This window comes from Dunckerocampus dactyliophorus, chromosome 2 (genome assembly GCF_027744805.1).
Source record: "Dunckerocampus dactyliophorus isolate RoL2022-P2 chromosome 2, RoL_Ddac_1.1, whole genome shotgun sequence".
NCBI lineage: Eukaryota > Metazoa > Chordata > Actinopteri > Syngnathiformes > Syngnathidae > Dunckerocampus > Dunckerocampus dactyliophorus.
The window spans coordinates 50,022,453-50,045,585 of record NC_072820.1 but is presented as its reverse complement, the minus strand read 5'-3'; the positions used below and the strand labels follow the sequence as shown (position 1 = coordinate 50,045,585).

Sequence of the window (23,133 nt, the reverse complement as noted above, 5' to 3'; positions counted from 1 at the left end):
ACATTTTCTAGTATTCAAAGAATATTTAGCGTTGATTTTCACACCCTTTTTTGACCGCATGCTTCATAAAGTCCTTTGACGGATAAAAATAGCTAAATGCATAAAATAGTGTGAATATTTTCAGACGATAAAAGTGGCTAAATAAATTGTTGACATAAACAACTTCATTGACCGTTAAAGCTTTTTTGCTGGTCGATAATTGTGCTATACATTATCGACGATTATCGATCATTTCAACCTTTTTTTAGACCATATTATCTTTGAGTTTATCATTCAATTATCGCCGTGTCATGTCACATTTGAGCCACAAGATCACAGGTGTCAAACTCAAGGCCCGGGGGCCGGATTTGGCCCGCCATATCATTTTATGTGGCCCGCGAAAGCCTTGAAATAATGCATGTCAAAAGGACAGCCTCTTTTAATATTATTAAAAAATATTTGTATACATATTATTATTTTGTTATTAATATTAATTTTGTTTTTACTTTTTTAAGCTTTATTTGTCATTATTTTACTTTTATGAGTGTAAAATTTGATTTACATGATTGTATTTTTATGTGTATGCTATATGTAAGCTTTTTTACTTAATATAAATATATTTAAATAATTAAAAATGTGAATATATAAAAATATTTTTACAATAATTGAATTAACATTTATCATTATGATTACTATAAATAATAAAATTATAAATTAAAAAACAAAATTAATTTACTAACAAAAAATCTTTTGTGCTAAATATATTTGTTGTAAATATTGAGAGAAAACCTTATTTTTTTGTTGTCATATCCAATTTAAAATGACTTTTTTATTGGGTATTAATTTATGTAATAATTAATTATGAGCAAATTTCTCAAATAGAATTATAAAAAGTGGCCCTCTGAGGATGACCATAACTGGCCCATGGTGACAACGAGTTTGACGCCCCTGCACGAAATGGTACTCAAGTGTAGTGTATCTGCGTGAGGCACACAAGATGCCTACTATACAGTAGATAGCACTTCTCCGTGGGGGGGGTTTCACCACTTCACATACCCCGGGTATCACGAGCTCATGCCGCCCAGCTCTATACATTCACTTTGCCGATCAAACGCCCCAGCAAGCGCCAACCGCCGGGACGAACTCCCCACAGCACATCCACACTGGAACTGTGGCATTCGGCTTTTGTGCTGTCGTTCATATTAGCGTTTGCTTGCTAGCACTCAGTGTATTCAATCTCTACGTAGCTAGCCCCCGCCTTCACGTACTGTGACAAAGACGCTGAATGGCTGACAGGAGGCTCACTCTTTCCCACAACCAATGCGCTCAGACACAAGCGGAGTGAACCCTCTTGTCATGCAGCCTGTGTGCTACAGCAAGACTAGGAAATGGAACAGGCAAACGTACGTGTCGCACGTGTCAGTTTATCGAGGTGTCAAAAATATCGACCTCATTTTTTTTCTATTGTTCAATTAATCGTTTTATCTATTATCGTGACAGGCCTACTTAAAGGAAAAGTGCACTTTTTTTTGTAATTTTGCCGATCATCCACAATCCTTATGTGAGACATGAACACACGACTGTCTCTTTTCTGTGCATTCTAAAGATATAAAAACAGCTAAAAAGAGGCAGCTAAGAATGCACGTAATGGGACACACCGCCTATAAAGCCTTCTGGAAAAAAACCCCAAAAAGTGCATTTCATCACATTTGCATAATGTGACCTGAATATTAACCAAGCTACAGCAACTTTGTTTTTGTTATTGGGCCTCATTCACGAACATCTTCTTAAAAGTCTTCTTAAGAAGTGTACTTAAGAAGGCGCGGGTTGGAAACTGCGCCACATTCACGACACGTTCTTAAGTAGGGATAATCGTTGGCACCGGTGTTCTTAGGTTGATGAATGCCAACTGCGATGCCCGTGCATGTGAGGCCTAATTTGCATAGGCCACCGCCTATTATTTCCTATATAAGGTCAACAACAGGCAGCTGGAGGCGGAGATGGCAACGCGCAAGGGCAAGACTGAGGAGCAGCTGGACAACAAACGAAAGAAAAAGTTCAATTCTACTGAAATAGAGGTGCTTTTACAAGGAGTGAGCGAACACAAGACCACCTTATTTTCACGTGTATCCACCGGTCATCAGGCCATCCAAAAAGAGTCGGCATGGAGCACCATTGCAGGAAACATAAATGCCGTTTCCACGGAGAAACGCACCACCGCAGAGGTTAAAAAGAAGTGTTTTGACTTAAAATAGACTAAAAAAAAGATTAAGATTAGATAAAGTCAAAATACATAGTTTGTGTGTGACAATGTATTTGTTCTGTGGTTACATTTGATTAGACGCTGCCTAATTAATACAGCAGCCCCGTGCTCTGGCTCAAGACGTGGCTGGGGGCGCATGTCGTTATCTGGGGGTGCTCCGTGCGCAATAGACACACCACGTTTCATTGCGATGTTATTCTGATGATCCTGCACACCTGCAAGAACAGAGAGGGAAGCCTGAAGCCTGAAGCGGGACATCAAATATTTGTGGCTTTCAGCAAATAAATCTAATGGTCCCTTTACATTCTCTCTCTGCGCAGCGCACGTCCAGCCAGCCTTTTTTTTGATGAATTGGGATGTGAATATATATTTATCCATGAGTACATTTTAGTTGTTTTGATGATAAATAATTGTTGGGATATTTTATTTGCACTACATTTTTTGGGATCAGGTTGCAAAATCCATCATGAGGGCGATTGCGCATTGAAAGTGCAAGCTTTGCTTGTGCGTAAGAGTCCTCCTGAGCGTTCGTAGAATTTGTTCTTAGATCTAAGAACTGGGAGTTAAGAACACGTTTCATGAATGCCAAAAATCTTCGTAAGAAGGCTTTAAGAACACATTTGTGCGTAAGAACGTTTCGTGAATGAGGCCCATTGTTATTAACTCTTTCAATCCCAGCCATTTTCCAAAAGACAACCCCTTCTGTAGCGGCCCTTTTAGACCATTTGGACTGCTCGTTCAACCTACCAAAAGAAAGGTGAGACTCCTGTCTTTCATCAGAAAAAAATAAGTTTTTCTACCTTTTTCCGTTCTTTCATCAGTAGAACATAGGTAAGTTTCAGGAAAATATTATATTATTAAAAAAAGGGAGAAAACCATCTTTTTGTGAAAAGATACATTTCAAGCATAACTTTCACTTTGACACAAAGATTGTTTGCTTTTGTGACAGCTGAAATATCTAAACAACTATACCAACATAAACAAGACGAAAAGGGGTTGTTTTACATCAAAATAATTTATTAACAAATATAACGCCATGAACTAATTTTCACAATTGGAACGGAGCTATGTGTGTGCACGCGTGCACATGCTCAAAATGTCCCTACAATGTGTAATCTGCACGCTACACTCCTCCACGCTCTCTCACGTCCTCCTTCCTGTCATGTGTGTTTTTTCCGTCCACACGATCCCTGCCGAGCTCCTATCAAATGCGCTTCTGCCACCTTGTGGCCGTTTTTACGGCTTAAAATTGATCTGAAGTCAAATGCATTTGTGGAGAGTTGCGTCATCGCCTCTTTTTGACTCTGGCCTTGCTGGGATCAGGTGTTGCAATTGCAAAGCTGCTCTGAACCGGGGATTTGATGTGCTGTGTGTTGCACGTGGAAGGAGTTACAATGCACGCCGTGCATAGTAGGCTTTAAGACTTTTCAGTTAGCGTCACACTGTTTCGCGGGGTCCCGTCCCGGACCCACCAGCGAATGGCAAAAATCTGCGAGTAACTGATACGCCCATAAAAATGTGTAATTTTGACGCATGCCCCAACTTTGGGTGTTAGGATTTCAGACATCAACCAATCAGGACGGAAACATGCTGATCTCACTGTACGCCTGCGAGCTGGCCCTGTGAGGTGAAGCTGAAATTTGAAGGCCTGATTCTGAAGCATATACGTGTATGCATGAGGTCTGAATAGTAAGCCTTTAAGTTGGGGTCTCCAAAGTGCGGCCCGGAGGCCAGATGCGGGCTGGTTGCGGCCCGTGGCCCTGGTCACCTTCTAAAAATACAATCAAACCTAGAAAACTAAAACAAAAAGAGCTGTCATTTTACAAGAATAAGGACAAAATATGAACTCATTCAATCCCAGCCGTTGTTCAAAAGACAACCCCTTCAGTAGCGGCCCTTTTAGACCATTTGGACTGATCTTTCAGAATATTGTGTTCTATGTTTTATAAACATGGAACCTACCAAAACAAACATTACACTCCCGTCTGTCATCAGGAAAAAAAAGTTTGTTTCTACCTTTTTCCGTTCTTGAGTGATCAGCAGTAGAACGTAGGTACGTTTCAGGGAAATATCAGTTCCTCACTAAAATTAGCTTTTTGTGAAAAGATACATTTCAAGCATAACTTTCACTTTGACACAAATATGTTTTGCTTTTGTGGCAGCTGAAATATCTAAACAACTATACAAACATAAACAACACAAAGAATGCTTGTTTTACATCCAAATAACGCTTTATTTACAAATATAACACCATCAATTATTTACATTTTTCACATTCGGAACTGAAGCATGTGTGTGCGTGAGTGCGCGTGCATATGTGCATGCTTTAAAATGTCCCTACAATGCGTAACCTTCCGCAAGCTACACTCCTCCACGCTCTCTCACTTCCTCCTTCCTGTCATGTGTGTTTCTTCCCTCGCTGCCGAGCTGTTATCAACCGCACTTCTGCCATCTAGTGGGGACTTAAAACTACCCTACAGCCAAATGCATTAGTGGGGAGTTGCGTCATCACCTCTCTCGGCCTCCCGCACAAAAAAAACAAGAAAGAAGTATATTGTAAATACGTCTCTGGGAACAAGCGTTTGGGTTTGTAAAACCTTATAATCACGTCTTTGGTATTGAATTAGTTAAGAGAGCAAAGTCATAATATAAAAAAAAATTAGAAAAATTTGAACAATTAAAGGAAAAAAAGTTTATTGTGATGTAGGATTCATTATTAGTAAATTGAATTTTTGTAATTATGACATAGAAAATCTTCTAAATGTTTTTTTAAACATTAATAGAGCCCTCTAGACATGAAATAACACCCCTATAGTCGCCTTTCCATTTGTCTTACCCAATATAGTAGATATACTCAGAGAAAATAAGAAAATGTACCCATCACAAGCTCGCCAAGGTAGCTTGGGTCGATCGCGTAAACCTCACTTTGTGGATGTCATATGACATCAGTCAGCTGACATTAAGCTCCCCTGCTGATTCGCTCTTTTTGATTTGTAACTTGCATGCTGAAAAAGTGCGCGCACCGCTGTTATGCATGGATACCGTACATAAATACGTACTCATATATACTTTTTTATAAATACAGTAAATGTATATATTTTCTATGTTTATCGTAGGAGACAGACCTTTGGGACTTTAAAATAGCTCACAGGCTGAAAAAGTGTGAGCACCCCCTGTTTTAGACATAAATAAGCTAACATGGACTAACACATTAGCAGTTCTTGTTGTTTTTGTCTGGACAGGGTACTTCATGCAGTGGCTGTTGTCTCATCGGTGTATTGTAATGGCAGCTTTAAGTGCTTGTACCCTTGCGTTAAACCAAAATAGCAGACATAATAAGAGTAAAAAGTCATTTAAGATGTAAATAAAACTCCCGTTTGTGTCACGAGACACCTCAACGGGTTCCTCTCCATGTGAAGGAGGAGCGGCTCTACTCTGAGCCCCTCCCGAATGACCGAGTGCCTCACCGTACGGAGGAAACTCATTTCAGCCATTTCAGCCATTTCCATGGCCTCACCGAACTCCTCCCACGCCTTAGTTTTTGCCTCATCCACGGCCAAAACTGCGTGCCGCACCTGTCAGCTGCTTCAGGCGTCCCACAAGCCATGCATGCTCGATAGGACTCCTTCTTCAGCTTGATGGCAGCCCTGACCTCAGGTGTCCACCATCGGGTTTGGGCTTGGTGGCACCGACCACCTTGCCGTTTTTGCCATTTAGCCATTTTTATGCTTGAAAATGCTTCATTCAGGCCAAGATTAAACGCAATTTTCTTAAATATGCTTTTTTTAAACCTATTAATAGGGCATATACAACCACGAAAGGGGGATGATTTATCCATTCATTATTTTGTGCAAACCTGTGATAGAGTGAAGGCGCCACTGTAATACGAGAAACAAACAAAACGAAGAAAAAGTTGCCGTTTGTGGACAGTAAAGTGGGAAAATGTTAGAATATGAGGATAATAAAGTCAAAATTTTCCGAGAATAAAGTCACAATAGTACGAGAAAAAACTGTACAGTTGAAATATTTGTAAAAATGTAAAAAATGGCAAAAAAAAGTGTAACGTAAGGAGAAAAACTTCATACTAATAATACGCTTTGTCACCGAAAACACAAAGCTATATATTTTTTTAATATAAAAAACGTCTAGGGTTATCTGCAGGCGTTGATTTAAAAAATGTAAACATGGCCGCCGCATTCTTTGATTTTTAAGTGATGCGACATTGGAATGAGAGAAGGAAGTCCAGTTTGATCCACAAAGGAGACAGAGGAAAGGAGAAGGAGGAGTAATGAACTAACTCTGCCTGAGTGAAAGGAAAAGGGAGTGAAAATCAGCTCTGCTGTGTTGTGGAGGGCCAGCAAAGGGGGAGTCACTAATTACACAGGGGAAGAGGCGGGGGCGGAGAGAGGCACAAGAGAGGGATGTCAAAGAACAGAAGAGGAGAGGGATAAAGGACAGTGAGGAGGTCACACTCTGTAGCATTTCATTGCTGCACTTGACAGGATCCTTTCAGAGAGAGGGGAGAAAAATGGCAAGTCTTGGCGTCGCTCTTGCTCTTTTCCTCCTGTTGTCAACATCTGTACGGGCTCAGTGGTGGAGTTTCATCTGGGCAAGGCCAAAAAGCATCCTCAGCACCTCCCCTCCTTCCGCAACTTCACCGAGCCCCTCGGACGTACCCGGGACAAAAGCGTGGCTGGGAAATGAGGACGAGACTACAGCGGCCATTCGAGATAGCAGGATCCAAACGGAGAGTCTTAGCACAGCAGTGTCCATCTCAATACCTCCAGAAGTAGTCAATAATGTCAGGTCCCGTTTGAAAGCGCTGAAACACTGGAAGAGTGGTGAGTGTTGGCTTTGCACACAGAAACACTTGGCTTTGTATGCCGACAATATCACTGGCACTGTGGGTCAGCCTCCCGGTTGGATTATGGGAGGTATGATTTGTGTGATTGTGTTTTCACCTCTAAACACGTAGTGGTACTTTGGTGAATCCATGCTTTTGTTGTTGGTAGGCCTGTCACGATAACAGATTTTGCTGGTTCATAATTGTGCTTCAAATCATCGTAGATAATCGACATAACAATAACAATTAAACAATTATTGAGGAGACAATTATTGTCATGAGAGGTGTAAATCACATTTGAACCACTAGATGGTGCTCAAGTATAGTGTACCTGCATGAGCCAGATTAGCTGCCTGTATAGACCCATTAAAAAAAAGATATGTAGTGTATTGTTACATTAAGGTAGGGGGTCGTATTTGAGCTGGGCCACATATCCGTGGTGCAGAATAAAATGCAATGTTTCTGATGTCCTTCAACACGTCTTCTTTCACTGGGTTATACAGTTCAGGAATTGTCTGTCAAGCATTTCTAACATTTCCTGAAATGTTGGTCTTTCAACCGTATTGAAACGTTGCATTTCTTTCGCAATGTAGCGAGCGACACTGTGAGCGTGCACCGTTTTGCGCTGTATTCACTTTGCCGCTTAAACGCCTCAGTGATTTTTGACTGTCGGGACGAAGGCTCTGCTGCACATCCACACTGGAGCTGTGCCATTCGCTTTTGTGCCTTCATTCACATTAGCTTTTGCTTGCTAACTTGCTAACTGCTAGGACTCAGTCTGTGCATCCACAAACTAGTAGCCCCGCCAGATTGTTGACAGGAGGGCTCACTCTCTCCGCTCATTCCACTATAGAACTAATGCTCACAGACACATGCAGAGTGAACCCTCTTGTCATGAGATGAGGAAAAGAAAGAGGCATATATGCACATGTCACTTTATCCAGGCCGAGCTCGGGTTTTTTTTTTTAATCGTTTGTTTATTGATTATTGTGACAGGCCTAGTTGTTGGTAATTTAGCTGCTCTTGGTTTGTCATGCTTTATTTTATATACGTACTTGATGGATGATTTTGTCCTGGATATTGGGGAGAAAAGGGGGTACAAAAGCCTGACAGGAAGTCTAATTGCATCCTATAAAATGATTTGCTGTGAAAGTCATGACTGATGTGCTGTTTGCAAAATACGCAAACAATTTCTGCTACTCAGATAATATTGACGAGGTACAAGAGCTTCGGAAATCCCATAACAATCATTCCCTTTCGTGTCCTCCATCATCACGCGTGTTAATTAGTGTGGGAAGCGCCTTGAACGCCTTCTGTTTACAGTATATTTTGGTGGATGCAAGATCTTATTTGCCACTATTTCTCATGAGCTTACATGAGCTCTTCCGACATGTTTTTATGACCTTCTACGCACACTGCAACTTGAAATTTTGACTCCCTTGTCAGGTTTTTAGTCAGCAGGTTTGGGGAACATGTCACATCCTTTTTAAAGGGTCCCTGACATGATTCATCAACTTTGCTTCAGTATGTTATATATTGTTTGTAATTATGTTCTGCATTGTTCAACTCATGAAAGCAAACTGTAAATTTGTTGAAACGACAAACATGGCGGTGTACGAGGCGCAGGATGTTTACAGTGATTATAGCCAAGATTTGAGCCATGTGTCAATAGTTTTCAAGGAGGAAGAAACATTTGGAGATGACAGATTAAAACATTAAAAATAGCTCAGATAACCGATAAAGCTAGAATGAGGCAAGATACCCGTACTGTGCTGTAGGCGGCTTAGCGTGAGCAAACCAAGCGCTCCTTTTCTCTGACGCGCTACAAACGGCCTGTCCTAACTTCCCATGAGCTCACTTGGAAACATGCTGTCGATCGTGTGAGACTTCTTCATGGCTTCAGACGAAGACGTTTTCACCAAAAAACATGGAGCATCCACACATGAAACCTAATCAGCAACCAGAAACAGCAGGCTTGGGGCTTGTTCCTATCACCACGGCGTTTGAAAAGTGCAAAAAAGTTTGCCGGAGACGACCCGACGGCTAAAGCTAAAGCCATCTGTGATTTCATCACGACAAGCCCTTTACCATCATTGATTCTTTTGTCGGCTAGTAAACTGCTTGGAGCCACGATTTCTACTTCTGAGCCGCCGCTATTTTTTATGTTTTGTTAACACCATTAATACCAATTTGGGCTGCATTGTCTGCAATAAGTCAGACTTGTTTCCAGTGTGAGTTGGACTTCGCCAGGGCTACCCTTATGGACAGATTTTCTAGGGTGTTGAGGGATCCGGTTTGGTGGCTGCAGGATGGGGTCTTTGTTTTTTGCAGATGATGTGGTCCTACTGGCTCCATTAGGCCGTGATCTTCGACTCACAGCGATTCACTGAGTGTGAAGCTGCTGGGATGAGAATCAGCACCTCCAAGTCCGAGTCCATGGTTCTTGCCCGGAAAAGGGTGGAGTGACACTTCTGGGTCGGGGATGAGATCCTGCCCCAAGTGGAGAAGGTCTTGTTCACGAGTGAGGGAAGGATGGAACGCGAGATGGACAGGCGGATTGACCCAGGAAACATTGGAGAGACTATGTCTCGCAACTGACCTGGGACCGCCTCAGTATCTGCCGGGAGGAGCTGGACCAAGTAGCCGGGGAGAGGGAAGTCAGGGATTCCCTGCTTAGGCTGCTGCCCCCGCGGCACAAACTCGCATAGCGGGAGAAGATGGATGGATGGATGGTTTTCTTAGTAGCAGTGATGTCACGGGATTTGGTTTGGAACAAGTCTACAGGTGCAGTTTGTCAAATCCAACTTAGTTTGACTCCTTCTTATCTCCAGGTGTGCACAAAGTACAATTAAGTATAGATTAAAAAAATAATAGATATAAAGAGGTATTGGCATTGGTCTTGAGAAGCAGGAAGTTATGGTATCGGCTTGAAAAAAAATGCATCCCTATTTTTAATAAGTAAAAATTCTGTTTTTGATACTTTTCTCCAAATGTGCAGACTGATGAAGGTACTTACAATGAAAAGATTGTGCGTGCAAACCTATCACTTCCTTCACCACTTGCTCTTGCTCCCGTGGCATGCTGGTATGTGACACGGCCGTCCCCTAATGTGCACTGCACTAAATCTTTGGGAGCCTGAGAAACGGAGGGAGAGTGGGCCGAACAGCAGGAAGCTTTTGTGTGGCATGACAGGGTCAAGGTGGGTTTAAAAGGTTATGTGCGGCAACGCTGGGTGGGGGGGGTATAAGTCTCGCCAAGCTGATCAAGCATTCATGTGGCCAACATGATGTGGATTATGTGGAGTTTGTGGGGTTTTCCGGCAAAATTGGCGCAAAATTAGCCAAATGTCAGATTGGTTATAAATTGTGACTGAAATGAAGCGGTATTTATTGATGATGTACACCTGAATGACTTTGTGACAGCTCAAATATCTAAACAACATGACACAAAAAGGGGTTGTTCTGCATCAAGATAACAATTTATTTACAAATATACCAGCATGATCTATTTGCAGGCATCACATTTGGAACTGAACTATGTGTGTGCACGCGTGCGCGCATGCATGTGTGCGCCTGCCTGCGTGTGTGTGCGTGAGCATGCGTTAAAATGTCCCTATAATGTGTAACCTTCTGCACGCTACACTGCTCCACGCTCTCTCACTTCCTCCTTCCTGTCATGTGTGATTTTCTGTTCACATGATCCCAGCCGAGCTCTTATCAAATGCACTTCTTGTGGTCGTTGTTATGGCTTAAAAGGGCTCTGACGTGAAATTCATTAGTGGAGGGTTGCGTTATCACCCCTTTTTGTCTCTCGCACAAAAAAACTAAAAAACACATAAATACATTGTTGGGATAGGGCGCTCGGTATTATAAAAACGTATAAATACGTCTTTGGGATTGAATGAGTTAAAGAGAGGAGGCGGGTGTGATTGCAGCTGGAACTAACTGACACGTTACAATGGTCATTTGGATTGAAAATGGTGATCCTACATCAGCGGAGAAGGCGTTCGCATAAGTGAATCGAGTTGGTGACGACATGCCGCTGTGAATAAGCGGACCGCTGGGGAGATATTGACACACGCTAAATTTCCTTCTCCTGACGATTATAGCATTTCAGTCACACTGTCAAGTTCCGTGAGTTATTAGCCAATTCCGCGATTCTGTCTGTGGTTCCGTTAACGCAGAAATTATAGGGCCCTAGGTTAGAGTTTTTTCACGCTACGCAAAAGATCCATCCATCCATCTTCTTCCGCTTATCCGGGTTGGGTCGCGGGGGCAGCAGCCTAAGCAGGGGAGCCCAGACTTCCTTCTCCCTGGCCACTTCGTCCAGCTCCTCCTGGCAGATCCCAAGGCGTTCCCAGGCCAGTTGGGAGACGTAGTCTCTCCAACGTGTCCTGGGTCTTCCCCGAGGCCTCCTACCGGTCGAACATGCCCTGAAACCCTCCCCTGGGAGACGTCCTGACCAGATGCCCGAGCCATCATCTGGCTCCTCTCAATGTGGACGAGCAGTGGTTCAACTCCGAGTTCCTCCTGGATGACTTTATCTCTAAAGGAGCGCTCAGCCACCCTACAGATAAAACCCTACAGATAAAAGTAAAAAAGTTCCATTTTAAGCAACCATTTCTTTTTTTTTTTCATAAAAGAAAAAATATCTCGTCTACCAATTTTCACTTGTGAAAAATAATGTTATATTAAGAAAGTATAGCTAGCCAATTCTAATGAAGATATTTTTTTTGCCAGAAATGTGTTATTTTTTTAACAACAAGCTAAAAACTTAATTTAGATTATTCTTCAGCAACAGAGGAATATATATTTGCCTTAAATTAAGAGCAAAAACTGCTTTCCTAACTTTCTAAATTTAAGAACGGACTCACACACAGAAAATATTTCTAAAGATTTGCTGATTTCCGAACAACGCTGCAATTTTTCTTGGAGAAAAATAATCTTATATTAAAAAAGTACAGCTAGCCAATTCTAATAAAAACATTTTTGCCAGAAATGTATTATTTTTTTCTAATAACAAGCTAAAAACCTTATTTGGATTATTCTTCAACAACAGATTAAGAATATTTATCTTAAATGAAGAATAATACTGGTTTCTAAACGTTCTAAATTTAAAACACACAGAAAATAAAATGTAAAGATTTGCTGATTTCGGAGCAATGTGAAGGCTGCACAGCACATTTCATAGAACGTACCAAGATTTATTCCATTAAATCTAGTCATAACATGTGTGTCAAATGATTCAACTTGATTCAAGTATTACTCTCTTTTTATGTAGTTTATAAATGTAAAACCTACTGAATTGACATGCAAATGATGCCAAAAAGAATTGTGATGGTGTTTATGACAACAGGTTTTCCTAAGTGAATCTTAGATACAATCACACTCTTTTGGAATAAAAAGTTCCATCCATATCATTTGCTTCATGCGTGTTGAACACAAGTAACCAAGATAACTAACATGCTGACAAGCAGAGATGCTAGTTGTGTGGTTAGCATGGTAGCGCCGTAATCCGGCCCATGGCTTCAAATCCCCGTTGGAACGCATCTGTGTCCTGGCTTCCTTCCACATGCATGATAGGTTCATTGGAGACTCTAGAAAGAAGAAAATACAAACATACTCCTACATCTAGAATATGGACAAACATTTTTGCTTAAATACTTTTACTTTTCAGAAAAGGCTGAGAGACTGTTTTGAAAATGTCGTTCAACGTTACATTTTCCGTTGTTTGCTAATCTACTATTTTGGGTAATATGAGTGGAAAGGTGACTCTAGGGGTGTTATTGTTTGTCTAGAGGGCTCTAATAATATAAAAATGTATGTATAAGGTTTTCTATGCTCTAACTACGGAAAGGTTTGATTTAAAAACACTAATGATAATTAGGGATGTCCGATATTGGCTTTTTTGCCGATATCCGATGTGCCGATATTGTTCAACTCTCAGTTTCCGATTCCGATATCAACCGATACCGATATATGTAACATCCCATATCTCCTGTCGTGGAAGGACTGGACGTATTACCTCATTATGTGTTATTATTATTTATGATATATTACTGCACTAAACATTCATTCTCCACTTTGGCCACAACTGGAGGCAAGGTGGGTGAACCACCAACCTTCCAGTTTCTGGAGGACCTGCTCTATCCTTCTTTGCTGAAATTCACTTATCGTCAAGTCTGGAACCAATGAAACTATCGACGTGGGATTACTTTAATGAAGTAAAACTGTTCATAGATCACACGTTATTGGACAACAAGTTGATGGAAGCTGGAGAGCTGCAGCACATCTTGACGTTTGCAAGTATGCACACCTGTACTAGTTTGTGTTCGCATTTTGCCGGCCTCGATAAATTGACGTGTGCATGCATTCGTGTTTGTATTCCTCGTCTCTCTTTCAGGCTGAATGACAAGAGGGTTCACTCTGCAGCTGTCTGTGCGTGTTGGTGCTACAGTCGAACGAACGGAGAGAGAGTGAACCCTCCTGTCATCTCCTTCCCTCTTTGGCCCTGTACGTGGAGGCGGGGCTACCTTGTCTAGCAGCAAATTAGCCTCATGAGCCAGCATGCGCTAACATGAATGACCGCACAAAAGCGAGTTTCTAAGGTGAATGCCGCAACCCCAGTGTGGGAATATTAGGGTTTTAAACAGAATGAACACCGAGGAGGTAAAATGTACGACCGGCTTGTATGCACACCTAAAAAGGAGGTGGAAAGGAGCCTTCGTCCCGACAGTCAGTCAGTGTCGCTCGCCACTTTGCAAAAGAAATGCAACATTTGGGGAAATGTTAGAAATGTTTGACAGACAGTACGAACTGCCTGGCAGAACACCCAGTAGATGTACAACATGTCACAAACCATTCCTCGACTGTGCAACGCAGTGAAAGACGTGTTGAAGGACATCAGAGACATTGCGTTTTACTCTGCCGCCACAGATATGTGGTCCAGCTCAAATATGACCCCCTCCATTAGTTTGACAATACACCTCATAACTGACAGAGACAGAGTCCATTTTATTTGCAGTGGGGTTTTTTTGCCTTTTTTGTTTTTTGAATTTATTTAAAAGAGCGTGACATTCCAATTACATGTTAAATATTCTTCAGAAATGGAAGTTTATTGCTTTTGATACGGTGTACTCTCATTATTATGCCATATTGTTCATGAAAAATGGTCTCCAAAAATGTTAATAATTTGCAGGACGGTGATCGAACAGCAAGATTTGTTGTCGTGACAAGCCTAGTTTGCATGTTATTTTCTCATCTTGACCTTTTATTTTGGCAGCAATTACTTTGTAAATGTGTCTGTCGCGGTCTGAGTAAGTTAGTAAGTACAGAAGCACATCTCTCTCTCGCTGTCTCACACACACACACACACACACACACACACACACACACACCCTCTAATCAGATATGTTTCCAGTTGGTCAGGCTGATAAATTAGAGACCTCCAAATCGTTGGCCTGTCTGGTCCAGTCTCGGGTTTTTGTTCACGTGGTTGAGAAAACGTGCATGTGTGTGCGGCCTTGTTTTACTGTACGGTCCTCACATCTGGAAGCCAGCTACTGGAATGATCAATACTACTTGACGTCCTTCCACTGACTCCAGTAGTGAGGGTTGGCGTGTGTGCGCGCTCAGGAGATGTTTTCTGTCCGCTAGGATAGCATGTGAAGAATGCGTGTGCGTGACTATAGGTGTAAATACGGTTGCAGGGGCGACGCTGGCTGGAATGCTGAGGTGAGAGTGGTCACTATGGGTGACAGGCTCCATAGTCGTGCCGACTCAAGGGAATGTGAGGCCATCTATTCATACGCGTACGCGCTAAATACCATAATTGCCACACATGGCGAATTTCTCTTTCAGAGGATTATGTTCCTGCGAGGTAGAGCAGCCAAGCGAAGAAGTGTCCGGATCGAATCAAGTCAAATTAAAATCAGGACGATTTACAAGTACCTCTTGTCGTTTTGCTAACGGAGTCAATGAACCACTAAGACCAGTAGCTGACAGCACTGATGTGAGCATGTCTGTTCAGACATGTGCCCTTGATTCACATCATCGTACTTATTATCAGTCATGTGCGATACCACTCATTTTGTTTCCGAGTAAAATTCAGGCTGGTATCGGCGATGCTGGTCCGATGCTTTGTACAAATTCACCTAATGAGTCTGGTAAATTTGAAAAAGTGTATTTCATATCATAGCATAAAGAATGCATGACATTTAAGTCATTTGTTAATTAAATTAATTATTCCATTAAATACGTAAATGAATAATTCATTTAAATTATTTATTTATTTATTTTAAACCCTCAGGTATATTGAGGTAGTTTAAGACCATAGCTCAATAAAACCCTGAAACCCTCATAAAATAGAACTAAAATGTGTAAAAAGGGAGTGAGTAATGGGCAGTTGTGCCATTCAAAAATGGGTTTGGGAATGCTTGATAAGTGTTCCAGGAGGCTAGTGGGAATGTTGCTCCAGGTGGTGAAGATGGCTTCACGGAGGGCATCCACTGTCTGGAGCTCATGTCCATTCTTGCAAATCCATCCCCAAATGTTCTCCATTGGATTTAGATGAGGGGAACACGCAGGATGGTCCAAAAAAGTGAGTTTATTGCAGCGTTGTCCTGTTGAAAAAGCCAGTCATCACCACACAGACGGGGGCCTTCAGTCACGAGGGATGCCCCCTGCAACATCTGCTCAGTTCTTCCATTGAAGAATTGCTGTGCTGTGTGGAAAACATCTCAGGTGGGATCTCCTTGTCATGCCAGTAAAGCCATCAGGACCGTCAAGGGAGGATAAAACGTTCTTCCACCTTTCAATGTCCCATGTTTGGTACTCTCCTGCAAATTCCAAAAGTGCTTGTTTCTTCTTAAAAGCCTTCTCTGGCAGATGGCATCTGATGGTTATTGGACTGCGCTCGGCACCAGTAACAACCTTCATTTGGGCCGAGGAAGGTCCCGTGTCTTAAAGGACAGCCAAAGTGAAATTTTTTTGGGGTCTACCACTCGACTTCTTTGTTCCATGAGCCTCAGGATGTGTGAAGACGTTTGAAATGACTGTCTTACTGCGTCCAACCTCAGCAGCAATGGCGCGCTGCGAGAGGCCTTGCTTATGCAGCTCAACAAGAGAGAAAGCTTATTTGCCTTTGCCATCAAGAGGTCATTGCAGTGTGGACACCTGACACTAAATCACATTCAATACACACGTTTACCTTTTAAAGGCTGTGCTCTTCAACTTTAGATCAGCTGATGACCAGCCTATTTTTAATTTAAAAACTTTTGAAATTGTGTGATGCACTACTTCTCTGACAGCAAGGGCGTCCAAAGAACCAGGAAGAGAGGCTAAAGAAAAGAAATAGCCATTACAGCCTTCTCTTTCTCAAGTTGTTTTACATTGTCTTGTCTTTGTCAGCGCGAGGCTCCGGAAGTCATCTGGACTTGACGGAGTTAATCGGCGTCCCCCTCCCTCCTTCCGTCTCCTTCACTCCTGGCTTTGAGGGGTTCCCGGCGTATAACTTTGGCCCTGAAGCCAACATCGGCAGGCTCACCAAGACCTTTGTGCCTGGGTCATTCTACGTGGACTTTGCCATCATTGTCACGGTAACGTTCATGTTTAAATGCATTCTTCCTCTTCTTTAACATACTAGTCTTACTCAGCTACTTGCATATGTAAGGGACAGTGCATCATGTCATTTTTTTTCCCCATTCACAACACTAATGAGCTTTTGTGGCCTTTATTTCTCCTTGCATTAGATCCGACCAGCCAGCCCGAGAGGAGGTGTGCTCTTTGCCATCACAGATGCCCGTCAGAAGGTGGTGGAGTTGGGTTTGGCCCTCACTCCAGTCCGTGCAGGGCTCCAGAGTATTTTACTGTACTACACTGACAGCGCGCAGTCGTCCCACAGCCAAAAAGCTGCCGCCTTCAGTGTGCCGGATATGACGGACCAGTGGACACGGTTCACCGTAAGTTGAACACTACAATGTCGGTTGCACCACAAGGTCAGATTTGTGGATTTTTGGTAAAAAAAAAAAAAAAACATTAAAAAAAAATTTTCCTCTAAAAATAGGATGCAAAAAATATGATAAGACGGATAAAATGTACCACAGTTTCAAAAATTGACACAATTTTGACATTGTGCTTCACTGAAAATGTTTTTTCCTCAAATGTAATCAATGTACCTCATAAGGCTCCAGTCATTCCAAAGCACTGCGGCTGATGGATGTGTCTTTTTGACGGGTTTCAGGTTGTGGTGGAGCACGATGAGGTGCGTCTCTACATGGACTGTGGGGAAGCCGAAAGGACGACCTTCCATCGAAGGCCAGACAGACTCACTTTCTCGCACAACTCTGGCATTTTTGTCGCAAATGCAGGAAGCACGGGGCTTGACAAGTTTGTGGTAAGTTGGAAAATGTGGGCACACAAAGTTTGAAGTACCGGTCTCACTTTACAATAAGGTACACAAAACTACAGTAATTACTGAAGAACTAATGAAGAACTAAGAGGAACTAGTGACTAAGGCACATAAATTTAGACTAGTTACTGAGGAACTAATGAGGAACCGAGTGCAGTAGTTACTGAGGCTCTACGGCACATCAATTTAGAGTCGTTACCGAGGAACTAATGAAGAACTAATGAGGAACTACTGAGTACAGTAGTTACTGAGGATCTAAGGCACATCAATTTAGAGTAATTACTGAGGAAGTAATGGAGAACTAATGAGGAACTAATGACTAAGGCACATAAACTTTGACTAGTTACTGAGGAACTAATGGGGAACTGATGATTAAGGCACATAAATTTAGACTAGTTACCGAGGAACTAATGAAGAACGAATGAGGAACTAATGAGTGCAATAGTTACTGAGGATCTAAGGCACATCAATTTAGAGTCGTTACTGAGGAACTAATGAGGAACTAATGAGTAGTGGTTAGGGTTAGGTAGGTTCACTCCTCATGACTGTAATTTTGTGTACCTTAACGTAAAGTGTTACTGAAGTACTGATCAATAGAACGGCATTGGTTGAAAGGTCAGGTTGTTCTTCTTTTGTCCGCCAAGTACCGTAGCTCACGGGTGTCCAAACTTATTCCAGCGAGGGCCACATAGTGAAAAATGAAAGGATACAACTTTGCCACTTTGATATTTTCTAAGGCAACACATGTAGATGCTAACATGTACAACGGAGTAGGGGTGCAGCGATTCATTTGAATAACGATTACATTCATATCACCATTTGAGGTTGCCGATACGATTCAAGGACGATATCCGTTCATTCAGAACGATACGATCCGAAAGGATTCAGTAACTTTAAAGGAAAAGCGTCCTTTTTTTGAAATTTTGCTCACCCACAATCCTTATGTGCAACATGAACACACAATTCTTTCCCCCTTTCTGTGCGGTCTAACGAGAGAAAACGAGTTTGCGTGAACCAGCTAACATGGGAGGTACCTATTTTGACGGTAAAACCCTAAAAAAAAACCCTCAATAAAAAGGCAGTGTGTTCCATTTCCATAACTGACCTATCAACCAAGCTACAGCGATATTGTTATTATAGCAGCTAACACGAAAACCTATATTTATCTGGTGGAGTAACACAATGGGACAGATGGAAGCATGGATACTACTGGCTCTCAATTTCGCTACGAAGACTCGTTTGCTGTCCTCATTTTTTACCTGAGGACTGGGGCAGAAGCCTTGTGCTGGAAGACACAGCCATCCCAATGAGAGTGGACATTGGAAGTGTGGTGGCTGTTGTCTATGCTGCTGTTGTTGACGGAAGTTGCGTTAGCTCCTATGGGCTATGTCAAATCAACGCGCCTAGGAAAGACCGTGCCTCTTCATCCTGGCGCCGTCCCGCTGAAGCGTTTTTTGGATCCTTGTTCAAACATATCGCTCCTGTCATCGTATTTTCCTCCTCCTCCTCGTCCTCCATGAACCAAAGATTCATTCATTCCATAATGGCGCCCTAACATGACACAACAGGAGACAGGGCAGGGCGGCACAAAGGAGATGGATTGACAATGGTCTACAGCCAATCAAGATGCAGAATGGGCAGTGCAGACAGAAGAGAGAGGGAAGAGAGAGACGCAGCAGAAGTACAACACTCAGCGTCCCACAATGCCATTCTTCTTACAGGTAGCAGCGTTCATACGCTGTAAAAAAATGCATTAAAAAAAAGCCGCGCAACAGTGAGTCCGATAAAAGTGAACCGCGATGGAGCGAGGGAATACCGTACAGTAGACGCCCCTACAACGTAAATAATCCGTTCCGAGAACCTTTATGTTATAGGGTTTTTATGTTATACGAAGCATAAAATACATGTAAATAGCCTAATCCGTTCCAAGATCTTCCCAAACTCACCCCTTTAACACTTCAAATATTCAAAGTCCACCAAATATGTTGGGAAAATATAAGAAAACGTTAGCATAAACATAGTACAGTAACATTCCAATTTAAAATAAGGTAATAAATAAGATTACTGTAAATGAATAAAACTGAAAAACAAAACCTTGATCAGGAGCGCAAGTGGAGGCAGGAAGGAGGAGGAGGACGAGCCTGAGTCGAAACGCGACTCAAAGAGTCTAAGAGTCAGCTGGTCTCACAGACAAACGCACACACACTACACGATAATGCTGTGTGCAAAATTTTAATTTCTAACTTAACTTAATTGTTTAAGTTAGTTTAATGGCGACTACGAAGAGGAAGGAGGTTGAAGGGAGAAGCCTGTCTCTCACACAAACTCACGTACCTGCTGTATAACTCAGCCAATGAGATGAGAGCGTAGGCGGTGCCCCGATAATCAGCCAATGAGTTGAGAGCGTAGGCGGTGCCCCGATAATCAGCCAATGAGATGAGAGCGGAGGAGGTGCCCCGGAAATCAGCCAATGAGAGCATGATGCGTCAGAAGGCGTGACTCTTTATGTTATATGGAATTTCTTCTGTAATACGAAGCAAAAACTTTACATAAATTCTTTATGTTCAGTGGAATTTATGTAAAAGGAGGTTTATGTTATGCGAGGTACTACTGTACACAGTAAAATTAGCATATTCCGCACCATCAGATTGGAATGAAATGTCATCTGCAGATAGATATTAAAGTGAATTTATGTCCTACATACCTTTTATCTTGTCCGGAAGCTCAGAGCCACGAGTTTGAAAAACTTAAAGTTGGACTTACCTTTCGACGCTCGTATGACTTTAGGCGGTCTGCTCAGCACTCAGCATAAATCCGATACAAAACTGAAGAAGAAGAAGTGATCTACCAAACTAACAAACGTGTGTACCAATGAAAATACACCTGATATCACATGAAACAGCTGCATTTTCACGGACGTCCTCGCAGACTCCTCTAATCGAGCGCGCACGCACAGTGTCAGATTTTACCGTCGCTTACTTCCGGGGCTTGTAACATTCCAACAACCACACTGTTTCGCCTTTACATGACGTCATCCGTGCTCCCCACTCAACAGGCGTGACTAATCAACTGTTACACGAGTAACGTTTAACGTCTTCATCATTAAAAGTGCTAAAATAAACCCTCCATTTAAAGTCTGCTGTGCTTAAATTCAATGCTTTATTTCCGAGTATCGATGTATCGATAGGCTCCTCCGTGATACATCCTTGTTACCGTTACCTCTTGAGGAGCAAGGCTGGGTTATTACATACTGTAAGTGTTGTTAAATGACCTTATTGCAAAGTGTCTCTCCTTTTTCTCCAGGGATCCATTCAGCAACTGGTAATCAAAGATGATCCCATGGCAGCTGAGGAACAGTGTGAGGACGACGATCCTGATGTGAGAAACATAGCCAACACGTATACCAGCTGGAATGAAAAAGTTTAAAAATTCACGCCACATTCGGGAAAGGATTTGAAATTCGTAAGCTTGGCTCCTTTTTTCCTTGGCATAATGAGGTGATGTGCCGGTGACCGGTGGTGGAGCTTGGCTCCTTTTATCCTTGGCGGCATGACGTGATGTGCCGGTGGTGGAGCTTGGCGTGCAATATTTTTTCATTTCGAATCCACCTCGAAACTTTTCATGGGCCCTGATATTTGGAATGCACTCAGAATGCAGGCAGACTTTTTAGAATGTTCTTGAAATATTCAGGATTAAACCACAAGTTTTCATTCCGACTGTATTCTGGCTCATTCTACCTCTAGTGTGACTAGGGTATTAACACTACAACTTCCTTTTTGTATTCACAAATGAAAGAAAATAGACTGAAAATCGTACATGTGTATTTAGTTAGTCAGCGGCTGACACAGCAGCTAAAATCTCCATCATTCTAAATTGCCCATCATCCACAATCCTTATGTGAGACATGAACACATCTCTTTTCTCTTTTCTGTGCGTTGCAAAGATATAAAAACAGATAAAAAGAGGCAGCTAATTAAGACACGGAATGGGACACGCCCATGTCGCCTACACAGCCCGCTATTAAAATACCTCCAACGAGGTTTTATGGCTTGATATCCATGCTATGAGCATGTAGTAACAGGTACATTCATGATAACATGTAATACTTACAGTATTTTGCTCATTTTAACCATGAGCGAAACTTCCTTCCTGGGCGCATTGATTGCACATAGCAACATAGAAAGGAACGCTACACGTAGCGGTAACTTTTCCAAACTCAAAAACACAACTCTGCCTTTCGGCAGTGGCCTGTTGTATTGTGAGCGAGTGTGTGGTGAAGCTAGTAGCTAGCTGGTGTGGTGTGGCGAGGTAACGTAGTCCTTGGGTGTAACATTGTCAATAATAATAATAATAACAATGTGGTTAATATGCTGCTGTTATGATGGAAATGGAGCCTTGTTGGCGTTTTTTGGAGGTTTTTACAGAAGGCTTTATAGGCGAAATAGGTGTGTCCCATTACGTGCAGTCATGAGCCGTCTCTTTTTACCTGTTTTTGTATCTTTAGAACGCAGAGAAAAGAGAAAGACGTGTGTTCATGTCTCATATTTTTCCTTGAAACTACAGTCAAACCTGTCTTAGCGGCCACCTTTATAGAACAGCCACCTACCTATAGCAGCCACTGAAAAATCCCCCGCAGCAAATGTACATGTTATAGACCCTGTGTATAGCAGTCACCTGTCCAACGCGGCCAGCGGCCACCCATTTTGTCTCCCTTGGTCAATATCTGACCGCATATAGCGGCCTAATTACCGACTCAAGTAGAAGCTTCATGCACGAAAAAGTTTTGTTTTTCAATCAATGTAGCCGTCGTGTGCAGACTTTAATTACTGAGTCCTAGCTTAGTCACAATCATTCACAAGATCCATACAAACTGTCAGTTGTTCCACATAAAAAAGCCGTCTTCTTTTGAGCTTGCTATTTCCTGGTCAAACATGTAACTTTAAGAGCATTTGCACCAAAACATTACCGCAAAGTAGGCTGGGAACAGGACGTGCTCCCAGCGACGCTACAATAAAAAAAAAAAAACATACGCTAGCATGCATGCGGCAGCGGGAGCAAAACTGAGTTGTGTTGTACTTAATTGAAGTATTTTAGAATGTACTCACGTTATTTTTCATCAATCCTCATCCACAAATCCATCAAAGTCCTCATCTTCTGTATTTGACACAAACAAAGCCGTCTTCTTTTCCGTTCGCTACTAGTCTGTTAACTTGTCAGTGTTATTCAGCTCCGAAGCAAAGAAGGAAACTTCTCCTGTTGCTTCTTCTCCTGTTGAACGCGGCCACCAGACAGCAGCTCAGAACACACACACATCTCTCAGCATCGTCTCTCCTTCCTGCTTGCCCACAAGGCAAAGGTTAAACAAGCCCCACTACATAGCTGTCCAGCCAATGCCTGTAAGAAATGACACCGTTTATTTCCTGGTGTGCACTGGTCAATACTGTAATGCCGCTTGTTGTGGGGAAGGAGAGACTCACGTCGCCGATGCACTTTAATGGCTTTATTAACAGCGGAGAACACTGCAGGACTTTACATCCACGCCAACATAAACACACTTCCCAACTCTCTCCAAACTCACAGCTAGCACTGAGCCTAGCTCTCCTGCTCGGGACGCCCACCGTCACTTCCCGTCACTTCCTGA

General features: G+C 42.3%; 1 protein-coding gene across 8 annotated transcripts in view; it reads left to right on the top strand.

Moving 5' to 3' along the window:
- Window positions 1-23,133, top strand: part of col15a1b (collagen, type XV, alpha 1b) — a 106,109-nt gene that overhangs the window by 35,264 nt on the left and 47,712 nt on the right. For 6 of the 8 annotated variants that reach the window (XM_054762500.1, XM_054762535.1, XM_054762508.1 and 3 more), the window contains exons 1-5: window positions 6,641-7,083; window positions 16,493-16,680; window positions 16,834-17,043; window positions 17,325-17,477; window positions 20,796-20,870. In XM_054762500.1, the coding sequence (XP_054618475.1) occupies window positions 6,771-7,083; window positions 16,493-16,680; window positions 16,834-17,043; window positions 17,325-17,477; window positions 20,796-20,870 (939 nt within the window). In that variant the 5' untranslated portion in view covers window positions 6,641-6,770. Of the gene's footprint in view, window positions 1-6,640; window positions 7,084-16,492; window positions 16,681-16,833; window positions 17,044-17,324; window positions 17,478-20,795; window positions 20,871-23,133 lie in introns of those variants that run through there. The other 2 variants (XM_054762517.1, XM_054762526.1) reach the window with 1 other exon arrangement.